This window comes from Liolophura sinensis, chromosome 1 (assembly GCF_032854445.1).
Source record: "Liolophura sinensis isolate JHLJ2023 chromosome 1, CUHK_Ljap_v2, whole genome shotgun sequence".
Taxonomy (NCBI): domain Eukaryota; kingdom Metazoa; phylum Mollusca; class Polyplacophora; order Chitonida; family Chitonidae; genus Liolophura; species Liolophura sinensis.
Window position 1 is genome coordinate 5,007,168 of NC_088295.1, and position 19,969 is coordinate 5,027,136.

The 19,969-nt window shown below is 43.1% G+C and overlaps 1 protein-coding gene across 1 annotated transcript in view; it reads left to right on the forward strand.

The window, feature by feature from the left end:
• Window positions 1–18,718, forward strand: part of LOC135476622 (RAD50-interacting protein 1-like) — a 32,926-nt gene extending 14,208 nt beyond the window's left edge. Inside the window, 14 exon segments of the mRNA XM_064756712.1 lie at window positions 7,547–7,788; window positions 8,333–8,506; window positions 9,134–9,271; window positions 9,520–9,682; window positions 10,044–10,157; window positions 10,385–10,610; window positions 10,915–11,006; window positions 11,008–11,053; window positions 12,051–12,250; window positions 13,027–13,188; window positions 14,344–14,504; window positions 16,055–16,235; window positions 17,426–17,544; window positions 17,772–18,718. Of these exon segments, the coding sequence (XP_064612782.1) occupies window positions 7,667–7,788; window positions 8,333–8,506; window positions 9,134–9,271; window positions 9,520–9,682; window positions 10,044–10,157; window positions 10,385–10,610; window positions 10,915–11,006; window positions 11,008–11,053; window positions 12,051–12,250; window positions 13,027–13,188; window positions 14,344–14,504; window positions 16,055–16,235; window positions 17,426–17,544; window positions 17,772–17,985 (2,112 nt within the window). The 5' untranslated portion in view covers window positions 7,547–7,666 and the 3' untranslated portion in view covers window positions 17,986–18,718.
• Window positions 18,719–19,969: the final 1,251 nt, after the last annotated feature.

Sequence of the window (19,969 nt, forward strand, 5' to 3'; positions counted from 1 at the left end):
GATGTGACTAGCTTACTGGTGAACACCCAGAGCAGATCTGGCCTGCAGGTTTGGGCAGATCTGACCTGGGGGTTTACACTCTCCCCCCCTAAAAAGGACACGGGAAGCCTCCAACTAGAGCGACGTGGTCCACTCAGCCAAGAAGTCAAGTGCGTGCTACCAAGTCAAAGCACTTGCCCACTCACCCAAGTAGATACCCCTGTGGTACTCCATGGACAGAACACGTTTAAAAGTGATGATTTCTGTTATTGTCCCTGGTATCTGGAGAATCACTGCTAGAGTCCCTGTCTTCTGCCAGCGTCACACGCACTCGCTTTGCTTCCTGGAGAGTAGGTACTGTGGCCCTCCTTTTCATTCCAAGGGCCAGCCATAGGTTTGGACAGTTCTTCTTTTGCCTGTCCTTCTGTCGTTGGCCTGATGACTGAGCGCAATGTACAGTCGGTTCTCTTTCCCAGTGTTCAGGCTGGGTGTGACAGCAACGCTCCGTACATTGATGGGCTTGGTCACCTCAGTAGAGGGATCAGATGCATGCGCCGCCGTCGAGGGACTACATGGCATATGAACCATACTGGGCATACCAGCCGGGGGTTCGCCAGGCCTGTCGTCCACCGTCGAGGGGCTCGACGGCCTTGTGGCGTCCACGAGGGATGATGCGCCATCTCTGTCCCCTGTGGGCTGTGGACTGTCTCTCTTCCTGAAGATGTCCTTTAGTGTCCTTACTAGGCAAGCTCTGGCTTCATCTCACTCTCTCCGGAGTACATCACGCTCCAGTTGGACGTTGATGAGCTCGGCTTTCAGGGAATGGATCTCTAGCAGTAATGCTTCCATATTGACCTGTAACATAAGAAAAGCGAGCCAGATAAAAAGAACAAAGCATGTCAATACTGCCTACCAATGGTCCTACATATTTCTTAAAAACCATGCGTAGTGCACTATACAGAGCATATTTAAAATTTTAGAAGTTTTAAATGGAAAAGGAATGGTACTTATCACCAGACAGAAAGAAAAGGGGTAATGTCAAAATTCTGTACTTTATCAAGAGCGATATCCATTATTACCCAAAATTCTACAAAAAGTAACAAAAAGGACTGGGTTACCCTGCTCAAAGCACCCATGTGAGAGTTTGCTCAGGTTATACCCAGACCATATACTTGCTGTAGGCAACCCCGTATGGATCATAAGTGAATCTTCGGGGAGGTTGCCTCTGGCGTTCGGAGCGTCTTATGGAGTCCTGCGACGTGGTCTCCACAGGTAGAGGGATGTCCTCGTCCATCTCACTGGAGGCTCGTCCGGGATTGGTGTCATCAGTTGAGGATGTCTGCACCGTCAAGGGCATCGCTGGTTCAGAGTCCACATTGTCTGCCACAGGCGTACTATCCACTTCACCTTGCTGATCTGCCACGAGGGTTTCCACTGGAGGATTTTCCAATGCTTCAATGACTTGATCAGGTCGTAGGTGGAACGGCTGCCGTGGGACAAACTCTGGGCAGTTCGGATTTAATGGCCGTGAATTAACTGCTGACGGTGCGGTGTCTTGTTCTGGGCCTGTAATTGGCTCCACAACATGTCCCCCTGCATCCGAAAGCGTCGCACAGTACCATCTGTCCTCATCGCTGAAGTCTGTGTCGTCTTCTGCTTCATCTTGTTGAGCAGTTAGCCGAGGTTTTGAGCGTGTTACCGGTCTCTCTGGTGCGGATGGTGCATCTTCCTCATCGATTTCTAGAGGCAGAGAGCCTATCGGGAGTAATAGGTTACGGTGGTAGGTTTTGGATGGCTTGTCTCCAATTTCTGGTCTGACTACATAGACTGGGAGATCTGAGTGTTGCCTCTCCACCACAAAGATGCCAGGTCTCCACCGATCTGCAATTTTGTGTTTCCCCCTGACTCCATCATTACGCACAAGTACTCTGTCACCACACTCAAGTTTAATGGCATGTGCCCTTTTGTCATAATAGCCCTTGTTGCGGATTGCTGTAGGACGATTTGAGGAAGCCGGGGTCTCTGATTGTCCTTTTAATGCCTCAGAGACCCCTCGGAGTTTAAATCCGCAGAGGTGGAGTTTGACTTATTTTGGCGAATTTGTGTGTAAAAGTCATCTCTCTCCTTGGTGCGTTGCCACACCAAAGCCTGATTTGGTGAATTTCGGCACCTGGGTCTGCTGTGATCCCACTGTCCGCAGTTGTGACAGAACCTGCGAAATTTAGTTGTCTTCTGGCCATTTTTCTTGGGCTCCTGCTCCTTGTTTCTCACCAGATGGTCCTGATCAGGTTGTTTGGTAAGGGAGTGAGTCTGACTTACAAGGCAAAAGATCTTCTGTATGTCAGCCTTTAAGTTGTGGAGTTCAGAACTACCAGACTCCACTGTCTCAGAGGTATTGTGTACATGGTTCCGGGCTTTTGCCTGGGTGGGAAATAGCACATCGTCTTTTTCTACATCCCTAACTGCATCCATGAGTTCCGGGAGTGATGGAGATGCCCCAGTTTGAAAGCGTGCATTCAAAATGCTGTACACGTTTGGGTTCCGATTGGTCGTGCGGAACTGTGTAAGTCGAGTTTGATCGACTTCAGTCTGAGACATGGGCTTGCTTAGTCTGAGCTTCTGCAGCTCGACTTCAAGCCGTATCAGGTACTCCGATGGTAACTCACTGGGAGTCGGTGTCAGAGAAAAGAATTGCTTCCAAGTGAGGACATCATCTTTTTTTCCTCTGTACAACCGTCTCAGGTAAGAGATCATTTCGTCTGGCTGCTTGTTCTCCCCAAGACCTAGCACCATATCAAGGGCTGGTGACAGCAAACTGCTCATCAACCGCTGACGTTTGGATGATGCAGTCAGCGTCTGGTCATCCTGAATTATGCGCATTTGTTGGCACCATTCTTTGAGAGAACTTTCCCCACTCTTCACCGGGTAGGTTCCAGAGAATGGCTTCACTCGGTAAAAGTGGGGGCTTGGCCTTTCCCAAAAGATGGGCATTTGCTGACTCCCTTGAGGGGCTTGCATTGGGCTATGCGCCGAACTTGTATGTTGATCAACTGGTGTGGCAGCTGCTGAGTGAACATGGGCTGCTGTCACATATGAGGTCTTCTGCCGTAATACCTCAGGGGCAGGAGTTGGGGCAGATGCTAATGGCTGGCCATCAGCCACTACAGGTGGGGTAGGTGTTGTTGGCTGGATATTAGGCATCACAGGGGCTTTCTCACTAGAGGCAACCAAACAGGCATTCTTCATTAGCTCAGTGATCTGCCTCATGAGCACTTCATTATTTCGCTGAAGTAAGTCCAGCATCCAAGAGTTTTGTTTTGCTAGTTCCTCCTGGACATCTCTAGAGATCCAAGATTTTTGTTTTGCTAGTTCCTCCTGGACATCTCTAGAGATCCAAGATTTTTGTTTTGCTAGTTCCTCCTGGACATATCTAGAGATGCCTCCTTTGTCAACCGATCCAGGCTGGCCACTGGCTGAAATGTTTTCCACCAATGGGTGTGGAAGGGGTAGTTGATTGACTGTGACCTCCTTTTCCCTAAACAGCATGGTATGACCCACCCTAAGCATAGTATCCTGGCTGGCAAATTCCACCAAGAAGGTGGGAACCACTCCAGGAACATGTATGACTTTAGACGTTGTACCATAGAGCTCCTCCACTCTCTCCTTAATGTCAGCCTCTCTCGTGTCTTCAGGCAGGTCACTTAAGGCCACTGACTTTGAGCAGTCTATATGCCTAGACTTCATCAGTTTTTCCAAAGTGCCCTGCTCAATACCAGCCATGATATGTGGCTTGGTGTAGCTAATCTGAAGAGTGAAGCTTGTCAGAGTGGAAAGAGACAGTTAATCACTTCAGTGCGAGCTCAACGAGAGTGTCACTATATGATTTACTGCAGGAGGTAGCTGTGAACAAGAAGACTGACAGACTGTAGATCACATGAAATGGATGTGAACAGCTGTTACTACAGGGTGACGTAGAGTGGCAAGAGGTCACTGCTTCTCTGTCATGGAAGTGTCTCAGCAATATTTAACAACACCAAAGCGCAATCACGATTGTCCCATTTCGGGCGCCAAATGTAAGACCTGTTTGTCTGCGGTCGAATCACCTGCGAGACTATCTTACGTTGTCGGGTGGACACGTGACTGGCTTTTGGGGAAACAAGTGTTAAATATATGCTGGACAAAGAACGCAAATGCTCTGCTGGGTTTTCACAAGTGCCACAGCCTGAGAATTTATTATTTAAGACAGAGATAATCAGTATGAGAGTAGGGGTATCTGTAAATATGTTCCTTTCCCTTCCTTCCTTCCTTCTGAGTTTGGATAGTTTCACAAGGAGAAGCAGCCTAGAGGGTAACGTCGGGCAGTCAAGACGGTACAGCACCTGGGTGAAATGTATGAATGAAGACTGGCTGTGATCTTGGTAAAACACGTCTTGACTGCTCGGCTGTCTTGGAGGGAATGGGGCTAAAACAAAGGGCCGCATGGCAAGGCTGGGGTGTGGAGGTCATGTGACCTCCCACCCCCTCTCAGGCCATGGGCACTCCCCCACAAGCATAAGGCTTGGTTACTGATGTGACTAGCTTACTGGTGAACACCCAGAGCAGATCTGGCCTGCAGGTTTGGGCAGATCTGACCTGGGGGTTTACATAAGTGACATATTCTTGAGTACGGCGTAAAACACCAATCAAATAAATAAATAAATAAATAAATAAAAATGCACCAGTCATTTCCTAATTCCAAATGCGTGGTGTGTTCTCAACTGATACAAAACGAGCATAATATGTCGTTATATATAGGTGTAAATATAACTGCTTTGTTAGAATGTAAATTTTATTTAACTCTAAGTTTGCATATCTAATCGTTTTATGTATTTATCTATGAAGGAAAATGAAAGTTCATCCTGCTTGTAGCCCTAAACCTCCGATCTTTGGTAAGATAGACCTATACCGGTATTAACAAACTAGTCGTCATAGTAGGCCTACATGGTGGTCATAAGGCTGACCGTCTTTCAGTTGTAATCCAGCCGTTTAAACTTTCGAACCGGACAATTCAGATCACGATTAAATTTTATCCTACCCAACATTCTCTTCAAGAGTTTCATGCCCTGTAAAACAGAATGTTGTGTAGGATAAAATTTTCGCGGCACATCAACTTGCCCGAAGTTGAAAAAAAAATTCCAAACATGGCAGACGTTGACTTGAGTTGTACGATTCGAAAGTTGAAGAGGCTGGATTACAGTTGAAAGATGGTTTAACAATCCTGGTTTTGACATATTACATTTCGGGCGTTTCAGGGAATTGGTGGATATCAAAAATAAGGTAGTGTTCGAGCCGGGTTTTTTTTTCAGTGAAATTGTTCGCATGGAAGCCTATATGACCGAAGCCAGGCGTTAGCTTTGGGCTAAATAAGACCATACTGGCCGTTAACATCGTGAGAACAAGGAGAATCTATAGACATTCCCCTAACAACGCACTGGGATTCATATCTATAAAGTTTGACTCCATATCGATCAATTAAATATGCACAATACTTTACTGTGTAAGGAGCTTCTACATTAATTATGGCTGAATGCATCTCAAAATTAAAACGACAACACATCTATTTTAGACTACATCTACATTGATCAACATCCACCACGGATAAGCCTGGTTTCCGAAATGTGCATTTTCGGAAACCACACCACGTCAGTCTATTACTCGACGAGAACATGGCTGCCTCTAGTGGAGGCAGCGCATCTTCTGTCCAGACCTTTGCAGTGTCTTTCATCAACGAGGAGATTGGATCGAGTATCAAGTCACTGTCGAAGGCAAAACCTCTGTTTGAAGAACTTTTGAAAACCAGAGAGTCATTGGAGAAACAGGTAGATACGAGATGCGTGTTGTAATACAACAACAACAACTGCAGTAGAAGCACGCGTTAGATTGCCATTTAGGCTGAACAAACCTAACTTGTTTTATTTGACAGCATTGTTAAAACAGTGAAATCGTGATACAGCTGTGGATTTCCTCATCTCAGACCACAAAAAATAACTATGTCATGTATCATTAATGAGTGAGTGTGAATGCATGACACACTGCAAAACAAATCAAACCAACAGACCAAATCCATCGGTGAGTGAAACGTGTTGCATTTCAACTGAAATGACAAAGTGTGTTTGTTGTTGTAGCAGGCAGGTTTATGAGTGCATGTTGGCAAACGTCTGACACTGTGAAGTACTTAATTTTTGTATGGAACTAATTTTCGCAGCCAATTATTTACTACGAAAAATGACTGCAGCGAAAAAAATGCCAGTATTGAATCATATGCTACAGGTAGTTTTATTAAAGTGAAACCGGAGTGACAGGAGTTGCGATAAGAAAGCCTGGCGGGCCAGTTGAATTTCAACAGTAGGAAGGGAAACTTAGAGCTTTTAATACGTACAAACTCTGGGGTATATAACAAATTTGTCTTTAGTTTGATCAGTCTTTGTTATGCAGGTAAATGAATGAAAAGTAGATACTAGCACATACTGACTTCCAATGAATATCGCTTTGATACACGCTATCCCATTGGCTGTTTCTCTCCTGTGGACCAATGAGTGAGCTTATAACAAATTAAGACCTGTGTACAACAACGCAATGGCCGTTTGACAGCTACGGTAATATTACCAGTTTCTGATGGGCTGCAGAGGACAGTTAAAACCAAAAACAGTCAAAACCTAACCAGGTGTTGCTTAACAAAAGATGAATGACTGGTGCCGACAATGGTTAATTCAGATGTTTTGCATTGAACTGCTCAAAAAGTGACAGATCACTTTGCCACCTGATTCAAAGTACTAAAGTATTAATGGTGCGAAAACAAGTGACACCTCTTTGAATACTGCTTACGGTAGGTACGAAAGTAAACTTCTTACAAAGTGATAATCCATCCCCCATGGTTTCAATGTCTGATCCAGATTACGGGGATTAGCAACACCGTAGGAAAGAAAGGAGGATTAAAGCCACTATTGATATTCCCTGTTTGATGTGCTTTAGTACTTTTGGAGATGTTATCACATGGAAAATTAAACAGTTTTTAAGTTTTTCCAGTATTCCCTTGATTAAATACGTGAAAATTAATTCCCATAAACATAGTTTTGGAATAAATCCACGAAAATACATTCTAGTGAATTATAAGTACTTTACAGTGCATTGTATTGAATAAATGAAAGCTTATCAGTACTGGAAAAGACAGGACCATCAAGATTACACGTTTGAAGTGTTTCATTAGTTATATGGTTATCCTCATATTGACGCCTTGCCCAATATGAGGATTATTGACACCATATATTTGCATATTCTATAACTGAATCATCATTTAACAAATTTATCTTGCAAAGATCCATCAGTTCAGTGCAGAAGACCAATGTATAGGTGAATCGCTTCAGCAATGTGACCATCGTTGGACCCTAACAAAGGGAGATAATATACTCAGCAAATACATTGGACATCTGCAGAATATCTGTACCCCACGTGACTGTTATTGTCCAATGAAAAGCTGAGTATTTTGTCTGATGCAGAATAACAAGAGTTCTTTGTTCTTCTGTTCCAGTTGTCTTTAGTAAGTAGTGAAGTGCCAAATAAGATAGAGACTGCTATACATGATGCTGAGGATGCTGAGAGGAAGATCAAGAAGTTAGGGGAGAGCCAAGAGGCCACCCATCATGAAGTCATGGACCATGTTAGGAAACTAGAGCCAATGGTGAAGCAGCTCTCTACACTCACCAATCAGGTTAAAGAGTTAGAACAGTACTCAAAGTACCTGACTTGTGTGGCCAAAATAGAGGAGCTTAGGTGAGACTAGTTACTCACAGGTAATCTTATTCCCTCTCAGTTATTAATGAGTACTGCATATGAAGGATATGTTTGTGGTGATGACTAGAATATAAAATGTCATTGATTTCACTTACACTTTATGTGCTTGATTTAAATCACTTTTTTCATTAGTTTTTCTGTGTCCATTTTGCACTTCTGTCCAGGTACACTTAATTCATCCAACTATACTGGCACATTTTAAATTGCATGTCCAGTTAGTGAATGGTTTCAATCTACGTGTAGCTTAGCTACAAAAATACTTCAATATTGGCCATTTGGTGCCTACTGGCTTAACTAGCATTAAGCAGCAGAGAACAAGCCAAGTAATAGATGTTCTGTTGTCCAGTACAGTACACTGCTACTGGTTTTGGTACCTGGGGTCTTCTGTATGTTATGTAAGTGAGACTGCAATGAAATACCTCATCTTGTCCACAAAAAACTAAAGTAAACAAAACTAGAAAAGTGCTTCATCTGAAAAGTTTTTAATATAAATCAGGACAGTGACCGCGTTGGATTGTTTCAGCTCAGAGATCCAGGCAGCCTTGATCACAGAGTCCATGGAACGGTCAGTGGAGGCATTCCAGTCTCTCACTCAGCTCTTCTCCCAGCTCCAACCGTCTTACTGCTCTAACCTGCTGACCTTCATCAAGAGCACTGCCCTTTTCTGGTACAACATACTCCAAGAGAAAATTGCTAAGTATGCACATATATGCACAGCATGTCTCAGGCATGTTAAAATATTTAGAATGCAGTTCGAATATCAAGTACAGTCAGGTTTTACAGGATGAATCAGCAGTATGTGGAGTCTTTGCATAAATATCCAGTACTCACAGTTTGAATATGCTTAGTATATGAAAGTATTACAATCTGACAGTTATTTTCAGCAGTAGCTTTTAGTATGTATGTAGTGATGCTGATTTTAATTTGGGTTATATTATAGAGGCCACTTTTTTGCAAAAATTCATCACTGAAACTTGAATGAGTTTTTCTTCTGAAAAATTGATCAGCATAAGCCTGAATGAATTTTCCTATTATTTTAGAACAGCCCAAATAATTGCCTTTGCTGAAATATCAGCCTCGTCTGTTCATGTCTTACTTGGTAATTGGTAACAAAATTCTTAAATTTATAAAGCAGGCCACAGTTCAACTTTTTCAAGTTTTAGAATAGTTCTAATACTGTAAATAGTACAGGCACCAGTCTGCATTTGTGGAAACGACAGAGAAATTGATCTCATCGGAGAATGTATACATTTTGTCAAAAATCTCCAGTATAGTCTCTTTAATACATAAGTTTGAGAATGATTATTTGTGTGTGTCGTTACAGTGAATTTGAGGAGATTCTGAAGACCATGAAGTGGCCCCTGGTGGCCTCCACCATCAAGGCTCCATCCATACAAAATGTGAAGGAAGTCAGTCACAGGATGGAGTCTCTCTTCAAACAGCTCCTCCTCTTACAGCTGCCGTATCCTGCCTTACTACAGCATGCTGTGTTAGTAGCCAGCTCACTGTTGTGTGCTTGTGTGGTGTCTCGAGGAGAACTCGAGTTATAAACCGTAAACCCATTGTGTAGGGATTTTATGATACATTTAGTTACATTTATGCCGTCTTGTTTATGCATAAAACCAGAAGAAATCACAGGCAACTTTTGAATTTAGGTTAGACATGTATTCCTATATACACTTGTGGTTATTCCCTTGACGGCTGCCCCAGAGCAGGTCTAGCAGACCACAGCACAGAGAAACCCCCATCCCGCCTGGGAGACATCCCTGGTTTACAGGTACAGCTTCTACCCCTTCAACTCATGTTCAAACCCCTCAGAAAGAGGTTCAAGTACCACTTCCATGGAAAGAGGCAGACAAACAACATAGAGAAGGTATGCTGATCTCTGTTGTGGAAAGATCTGTTTTTACTTTTGAAAGATTTTGTTTGGTTAGTTTTTACAGGGTCTCATTCTCAGTGGTGTTTTAGTATACTATTTTCATTGACAATCTGACAAGAGGTTTTTCCTGTGTACTGTCAGTTTTAGAATCATTTAGAAGTCAATGAATTATGACAGGTTTCTTCACAGAGTTTAGGCCTGAATTACATTGTGTAAAACTGTTCTTGTGTAAGAGAATCTTATCATCAATTTTGTAAATGATATTGAAAATGCATTGATATTTCTTTGGCCTGACATCCTTCATTGCCTCCATCACTGTTTGGCATGTGATAACTGCTTGGGCTCATACTTTCAGCCTGAGTGGTATTTTACTCAAGCACTAAGCTGGATCCGTGATCACAGTGACTTTCTGGAGAAGAGGGTTCAGCCTGTGCTGGTGGATGCTGGCTTTTACTCTGTGGATGCCAGGGTGAGCACGATAGGGTTTTACCATTGCCTCTACATGTTAAGGCCTGTCTGTTCCAGAGGCTGAAAGTTTTTGACTGCTTCAGTACAGATTAATACCAACTGACATTGTGTGTTCAAATCTGGGATGTGTTTAGAAAGTTTCAAAGATGAGTTTTAATCGTGCTGCTGCTTGGTTACTTCTCTTTTCTTTTTCTCTGTATACATTCCATGTGTAATGTGTTACTGCAGGTGGAGCTGATGAGGGCGATGGTGTGTGTGGTGATGGAGAAGATGGCTTCTGATTTACCTCAGGTACAGTATGATGACCAGCTATTTGCTCACCTGGTTGATGAGGCTCTGTTGTTTGACCGTGAGCTCCGCACCAGCTTTGGTTACCCGAACAGTCAGCCGGGATGTCTCCATGTTCTCACTAATGAGAACACCTTCAACAAGTGGATCATCATTGAGAGAAAGTGTGAGTTATTGTCACCTGTAATGTGATTCCTAAAGGTGCGTCAGCATGAAAATGTCTGACTTTGACAACTTGTTTCGTGAGTAATATCTATTGTATAGTTCAGCTGAGGATGAATAATTTGGCATTATATATGGCGTATCCTGTGACGTTACAAAAGGTGTATCAACTCACAACTGCTTTGTAGATTCTAGAAGTGTAAAGTGCAGTTACACCTGCTCTTTGTTTAATCCACACTAGCTAAACTAATAAGTAATTTCACATTTTTTTTTTCACATCAATGCCTGTTTCGTTTGTCTTTGCTTAGTTGCTGTAGAGAAGATTGACCAGATGCTGACGTCAGCTTCAGCCTGGAGGTCACAGTACAAGGACATTTCTGATGTGGATGAACTGAAGGTTGCCTGAGTGTGGGGAGAGCTTCATGACCTTACTCATGACTATCACAGGTAACACACACTCACCTCACATGACCTTACTCATGACAGTCACAGGTAACACACACTCACCTCACTTTACGTGACCTTACTCATGACAGTCACAGGTAACACACACTCACCTCACCTTACATGACCTTACTGATGACAGTCACAGGTAACACACACTCACCTCACCTTACATGACCTTACTGATGACAGTCACAGGTAACACACACTCACCTCACTCTACATGACCTTACTGATGACAGTCACAGGTAACACACACTCACCTCACTCTACATGACCTTACTAATGACAATCACACGTAACACACACTCACCTCACCTCAACATGGCCTTACTCTTGATAATCACAGATAACACACACTCACCTCACACAACCTTACTCATGACAGTTACAGGTAACACACACTCACCTCACTGTACATGACCTTACTGATGACAATCACAGGTAACACACACTCACCCCACTCTACATGACCTTACTTTTTATAATCACAGATAACACACACTCACCTCACACAACCTTACTGATGACAGTCACAGGTAACACACACTCACCTCATCCCAACATGACCTTACTCATGACAATCACAGGCAACACACACCCACCTCACCTTACATTACCTTACTCTTGATAATCACAGATAACACACACTCATCTCACTTTACATGACCTTACTCTTGACATTAACAGGTAACACACCTCACCTCAACATCACCTGATGATAATATTAATGAAATGATAATGAGGAGTAGGAGAATTAGTCTTTCAATATGTTGTCACTGTATCAGGGCCAAGCTGTTTAAGCCGTGTGTATAAGCCATTATTCTGACCCATTAGTTATCAGTTATTTGAGTATCATTAATGTTGACTATAGTCTAGTTTTCTGTTAAGACAAGACTGGCTTTAACACCAAAATATAAACTTTCCTAACTACCGACAGAACTTTCAGTACAGTTAGAAAGTTAGTGATCCAGATTTTGGCTCTGATTGCTATTTTCAGATCGATACAAGCCGATCCCACATCCCTCACACAAGTTAAGGTTTTTGGATCTCCAGTTGGAGCTGCTGGATGACTTTCGTATTCGTCTGGTGCAGGTGATGAAGGAAGAGTCACATGACCCGCAGAGCCCTCGCTTTTGCTCTATCCTCAACACAGCCTACTATGTGGCTGAGGTGTTGCGCGAGTGGAGCGAACTGCTGGTGAGATTACCAGGATGTTGTTAACCTTTAGCAAAATGGGTGAGGGGTCATTAACTTGTGACAAAACCCAGCTTGTGTTGGGTGAGGTCACAACTGCTTGACTGATCCAATTTGTGTTGGGTGAGATCACAGTTGCTTGATTGATCCAATTTGTGTTGGGTGAAGTCACAATTGCTTGACTGATCCAATTTCTGTTGGGTGAGGTCACAGTTGCTTGACTGATCCAATTTGTGTTGGGTGAAGTCACAATTGCTTGACTGATCCAATTTCTGTTGGGTGAGGTCACAGTTGCTTGACTGATCTAATTTGTGTTGGGTGAGGTCACAGTTGCTTGACTGATCCAATTTGTGTTGGGTGAGGTCACAATTGCTTGACTGATCCAATTTGTGTTGGGTGAGGTCACAGTTGTTTGAACCATTCAACATGTGTTGGGTAAAGTCATGATTGCTTGGCTGATCCAGCTTGTGTTTAAATATGTTACAATTGCTTGACCCATCCTGCTTGTGTTGGGTGAGGTCACGATTGCTCGATCTATTCAGCATGTGTTGGATGAGGTCACAATTGCTTGACCCATTCAGCTTGTGTTGGACGAGGTCACTAGGTCTGATGTCTGTTTTATTTTTCCCACCTTAGCTTTCAATATTATCTGTACATTTCGATTCACTATAAACCTGAACCAAAAGCAGTGTGATTTGAAATTGTATGACATTTAGAATTAACCTGGCAACACATCCTTGAACAGCAGTTTGAACTTCCACATGTGTTTGTTATTTCAGTTTTTCCTTCAACTTCAGTACTACAAACAGGAACATGCTAGCCTGTCACGGTCTTTGTCCATGTCCTGTCCTCCATCTTCAGCCCCGCCGAGTCCCTCAGACCTGGTCACCTCAGATCAGGACACTGACCTCACGGCTAGGCAGCTGCTTGACTCCTCAAAGGTAAGTTTCCCTCACACCGTTACACATTTACCCAGTTCTCACCATGTCCTAAGTCCCTTGGACCTAACTACCTCACTACCCAAGGTGCAGGTTCAATTCTGGGTATTGGTAAGAGAATTACTGGATTCCCCTTCTCTCATTTTTCATGTCACGTTGGTGACATTATGTGATTGAGGACACTGGAGGATCCATTAATTCAGTCTTCCATTGATTTAAGGTCACTTGTCCCCCACTAAAATAATGTGCAGATCTTATGTCACACATACGAATATTAATCAGTAAGTTGCCAAAGGTTTGTGAATATGTCTGTGGTAACTACATGTGCAGGCCAGGAAGTTTGGGTAAGTGACGTATTCTAAAGATCGGTTATGTGATTTCAGCCCTGCGAAGCTGATTATTTGATTGCTCCACATAGAAATAAATACAAATGAATCCTATGTGCAAATCATTTATGCGCAATCATGGTATGTTACTACTGTATGAGGGCTTTCATTTTATATAGGTATTTGTTTACATACTACTGGCTAATTGATTCTTTTTAAGCTTAGTCGTACATTTAGCAACTATAGGTAATGGAGCTTGAACCCCTTTCACTTGTGAGCAGTGTAAGGTTTAGAAACTCCTGCACCTTGTAATATGCAGTGGATATTTCTGACAACATTGTGACCTCTTGAGCCTCCTGGCTTCCTGGCAAACATCAACCACAGTGTTTCTGACAATAACATCAAAGTTTATTTCGCATGTAAACACCCATTTAAAGATGATATCATGATCACTACACTGTAATCATAAAGGTAATCGTGTGTTGATCCACCCAGGCTGAAAGAGTCACAGATCTGCGGACAGTGTGCTCAGTTCCCCACTGTGCTCAAACATGCACTGGTTTCAGGACACTCCGAGGTCACACAAGACAAAGTCGTGCTTTTGAGGGGAGAGACAGCTGCAGGCGATGACTTGTTTTGTTCTCAGCCACTATTAAAAAAAGAGACACATTGGAGAATATTCACTGGGATAGACTGGCATAATTGATCTGTCATTCTGCACAATTACAATTGTGAATTACAGTTACAGACATTCAAAAGATCCTTTTGTTTCCACCAAATTTCCTGGCCAGCATGTAGCTACATAACCTTCCTTGTCTTTGATTGCTGACAGTTTGAAGGGCTTGATGATAAGAAGCTGCTGGCTATGGAAGGGACAGTGTTTGATGATATCATTGACCTGTTTGAGAGAATGAAAACAGAGATGCTTAAGAATTTGGTACACCATGTCTTCCTGGATGTCCGAGCCAGAAGCCAGCCATACCGCAGAGACAAGTAGGTCACTCATTGCAGAAAATAGGTCATTCACTGTAGGACTATGCTGCAGAGACAACTGGGTTATTCACTGTGGGACTGTACTGCAGAGACAAGTAGGTTATTCGCTGTGGGACTGCACTACAGAGACAAGAAGGTTGTTCATTGTGGGACTGTACTGCAGAGATAAGTGGGTTATTCACTGTGGAACTGTACTGCAGAGACAAGTAGGCTACTCATTACAGAAAATACATATGTTATTCACTGTGGGATTGTACTACAGAGACAAGTAGGTTCTTCACTGTAGGACTGCACTGCATAGGTAAGTAGATTATTCACATTGGGAATGTATCACAGAGACAGGTGGGTTATTCACTGTGGGGCTGTACTGTATAGACAAGTAGGTTATTCACCGTAAGACTGTAGTGTAGAGATAAGTAGGTTATTCACTGTGAGACTGTAGTGTAGAGACAAGTAGGTTATTCACCGTGGGACTGTAGTGTAGAAACAAATAGGTTATTCACCGTAAGACTGTAGTGTAGAGACAAGTAGGTTATTCACTGTGAGACTGTAGTGTAGAGACAAGTAGGTTATTCACCGTAAGACTGTAATGTAGAGACAAGTAGGTTATTCACTGTGAGACTGTAGTGTAGAGACAAGTAGGTTATTCATTGTGAGACTGTAGTGTAGAGACAATTAGGTTATTCACTGTGGGGCTGTACTGAATAGACAAGTAGGTTATTCACTGTGGGACTGTACTGTATAGACAAGTAGGTTATTCACCGTGGGACTGTAGTGTAGAGATAAGTAGGTTATTCACTGTGAGACTGTAGTGTAGAGACAAGTAGGTTATTGGGGCCTCCGTGGTTCAGTCGGTTAGCGCGCTAGCGCAGCGTAGTGACCCAGAAGCCTCTCACCAATGCGGTCGCTGTGAGTTCAAGACCAGCTCATGCTGGCTTCCTCTCCGGCCGTACGTGGGAAGGTCTGCCAGCAACCTGCGGATGGTCGTGGGTTTCCGCCGGGCTCTGCCCGGTTTCCACCCACCATAATGCTGGCCGCCGTCAGCATAAGTGAAATATTCTTGAGTACGGCGTAAAACACCAATCCAAAAAAAAAAAAAAAAAACAAGTAGGTTATTCACTGTGGGACTGTACTGTATAGACAAGTAGGTTATTCACTGTGAGACTGTAGTGTAGAGATAAGTAGGTTATTCACTGTGAGACTGTAGTGTAGAGACAAGTAGGTTATTCACTGTGAGACTAGTGTTGACAAGTACATGTACATGAAGGTTATTTAACGTATTTAACCTTATTTTCGTAAAAATAACATTTTTTGTACATGTGTACTGATGTCCACAAAAGGGTTTGGTAGTACTTCGACCTACAAGATAAATATGTTGTACAGTTTTATCTTGTCCTTGTAGAAGGAGAAATGGTTGATTGTGTAAATATATTCACCATTACTGAAACAGTTTTTATGTCCATATTATTCACCCAAGGTTATCTGTTAGGAGGTTTTAACTATCAGTAACTTGATTGGTTAGACCTACTCTTTCCGTTATTTTTCTACAGGTGGTTGTCAATATCCTCCCACAAAGATTTCATGCCCCAGGGACTTTCCAGCAGTGCCTGTGAAATGTTATTGGTTCTGAAGGAGCACCTCCATGATGTGGAGAGTCTGATCAGCAAGCCACTCTTCTCTCAGTTCTGGCAGAGACTGGCAGATAAGATCAACAAGTTCATATTTGAAGATGTGAGTACATTATTATCCAGTTGTAATGTGTTTTAAGCATTTTATTAATAGATATTGCATCTGTAACCAAGCCACCTACAGCAATTGACCGAAAATCTCATCTGTTTACCGGATTCGGAGAGCTCTGTGAATGTCGTGAGGTTAGTTTGGAAATTACAATGATAACAAATTACAATCACTAAAAATATTGTTTGTGTGCTTGGATTTTTTAATACATTTTTCATTTGAGGGGCACAATTATAGGTCATTGGCTGCATGGGACCATTGTAGTGTTAGCACTTCTGTAATCACTTTTTACTCTCTGTACTGTCAAACATCCCCACAACGTTCCATCGTGCTTACAGTTTGTCCTAACTGTCTAATAACTCTATACTCTGTGTGCTTTCACAGACCTTTCGGCATGTTATTTTGCTTATAGGTTGTTCTGCTGAAACAACTCTACACACTCTGTGTTGTCAGATGTCACCACAACGTTTCATTCGGCTCACAGGTTATCCTATTTCACAGCTCTTTATTATACTCTGTGTGCTGACAGACATCACCACAATGTTTTATTCAGCTCACAGGTTGTCCTATCTAACATCTCTTTTCTTTTTACTCTCTATACTGTCAGACATCACCACAATGTTTCATTCAGCTAACAGGTTGTCCCATCTAACATTCTCCTCTTTACATGTGTATGTGCTGTCAGACATCACCACAATGTTTCATTCAGCCTACAGGTCGTCCTATCTAACATCTCTCTCCTCTTTACTCTGTGTGCTGCGAGACATCACCACAATGTTTCATTCAGCTCACAGGTCGTCCTATCTAACATCTCTCTCCTCTTTACTCTGTGTGCTGCGAGACATCACCACAATGTTTCATTCAGCTCACAGGTTGTCCTATCTAACATCTCTCTCCTCTTTACTCTATGTGCTGTCAGACACCACCACAATGTTTCATTCAGCTCACAGGTTGTTCTATCTAACATCTCTCTCCTCTTTACTCTGTGTGCTGCCAGACATTACCACAATGTTTCATTCAGCTCACAGGTTGTCCTATCTAACATCTCTCTCCTCTTTACTCTGTGTGCTGCCAGACATTACCACAATGTTTCATTCAGCTCACAGGTTGTCCTATCTAACATCTCTCTCCTCTTTACTCTGTGTGCTGTCAGACATCACCATCATGTTTTATTCTGCTTATAGGTTGTCCTGGCTAACAACTTCAGTGAGGCAGGAGCAGCACAGTTACAGTTTGACATGTTCAGGAATCTCTTCCCTCTGTTTGGAGAATACACACAGAAACCAGAAAACTACTTCAGAAAGTAAGTATACAGGTGTAAATTTCTCAGCAAGATTCTCACCACTGGGATGTGCTGATCAGTACTAGTGTGCTTTAGAGAGAAAAGACGGTTGTAGCATAATTTATTTGTCCATATTTACATGTAGTGGTCACCATTGGAGACCTAATAAGAGTTATTATATTAAAGGAAGAACATATAACGAATCCCCTATACACAAAGTCAGTGTATGTTGTCTTTTCTTTGCCCAGCACAAAGGAAGCCTGTGTCTTACTGAACCTGAAGGTGGGTTCCGCTCTACTCCTGAAGGAGCTGCTGTACACGGCCCTACACAACCCCAGCAAGGACCCCAATGCTGCAGTCCTGGACCCCAAGGCAGCGTTACACGACATAGGCGTGTTCAAGCTGACGCCAGAGCAGAGCGAGCATGTCCTCAACCTGCGCACAAACCTGTCCACCAGATAGATACATTCCTGAGTACTGTATGTAGCACATTCCTCTCTGCCCTGTGTGTAGCACATTCCTCGCTGCCCTGTATGCCACCAGCTGCTTACCAGTAGCTACCTGTACCTGCTACCTCCAGCCTTGTTTACATGGCAAACTGACTCTACAGATGAACGTAATGCCAGAACGTTCTCCAAACTTTGAATTTCATCTAGTGTATGTTCACATGAGTCAATTTCTCATTGAAAGGAAAAAAAATGGAACAATCGCTGAACAAACAAAATCATGAATACATGCCCATGTGCATATTTACAGACGATTGTGTATTTTTGGAAGATACTTCACCCACAATGTACGTCTTTGTAAGATGTCATGGTAGTTAGACAAGACGACAATGACTTTATACTCTTGTGTAAAGCCTGTTTTAAGACAAACATGTTACTCTGCTGATTACCAAATGGTGCTTGATTACCAAAGGGTGCTAAAGAATCCTGTAACATGATGTGTAGTAATCATAGCCCTCAGAGGGTTGTGGTAACAACTAACAGGGCACCTGTAAAATGATGTGTAGTAATCATAGCCCTCAGAGGGTTGTGGTAACCACTGACAGAGCACCTGTAACATGATGTGTTGTAATCATAGCCCTCAGAGGGTTGTGGTAACAACTGACAGGGCACCTGTAACATGATGTGTAGTAATCAGAGCCCTCAGAGTGTTGTGGTAACAACTGACAGGGCACCTGTAACATGATGTGTAGTAATCAGAGCCCTCAGAGTGTTGTGGTAACCACTGACAGGGCACCTGTAACATGATGTGTAGTAATGATAGCCCTCAGAGTGTTGTGGTAACAACTGACAGGGCACCTGTAACATGATGTGTAGTAATCATAGCCCTCAGAGTGTTGTGGTAACAACTGACAGGGCACCTGTAACATGATGTGTAGTAATCATAGCCCTCAGAGGGTTGTGGTAACAACTGACAGGGCACCTGTAACATGATGTGTTGTAATGATAGCCCTCAGAGAGTTGTGGTAACCACTGACAGGGCACCTGTAACATGATGTGTAGTAATGATAGCCCTCAGAGGGTTGTGGTAACAACTGACAGGGCACCTGTAACATGATGTGTTGTAATCATAGCCCTCAGAGGGTTGTGGTAACAACTGACAGGGCACCTGTAACATGATGTGTTGTAATGATAGCCCTCAGAGAGCTGTGGTAACACTGACAGGGCACCTGTAACATGATGTGTTGTAATCAGAGCCCCCAGAGGGTTGTGGTAACCACTGACAGAGCACTGTAACATGATGTGTAGTAATGATAGCCCTCAGAGGGTTGTGGTAACAACTGACAGGGCACCTGTAATGTGTAGTAAACAGAGCCCTCAGAGAGTTGTGGTAACCAATGACAGGGCACCTGTAACATGATGTGTAGTAATGATAGCCCTCAGAGGGTTGTAGTAACAACTGACAGAGCACCTGTAACGTGTAGTAATCATAGCCCTCAGAGGGTTGTGGTAACCAATGACAGGGCACCTGTAACATGATGTGTAGTAATCATAGCCTTCAGGAGCTGTGGAAAACACTGACAGAGCATCTGTAACATGATGTGTAGTAATCAGAGCCCCCAGAGGGTTGTGGTAACCACTGACAGAGCACCTGTAACATGATGTGTTGTAATGATAGCCCTCAGAGGGTTGTGGTAACAACTGACAGGGAACCTGTAACATTATGTGTTGTAATCAGAGCCCCCAGAGGGTTGTGGTAACCACTGACAGAGCACTGTAACATGATGTGTAGTAATGATAGCCCTCAGATGGTTGTGGTAACAACTGACAGAGCACTGTAACATGATGTGTTGTAATGATAGCTCTCAGAGGGTTGTGGTAACCACTGACAGAGCACCTGTGACATGATGTGTTGTAATCAGAGCCCCCAGAGGGTTGTGGTAACCACTGGCAGAGCACATGAAAGCAGGATGTGTAGTAATTAGAGCCCCGAGAGGGTC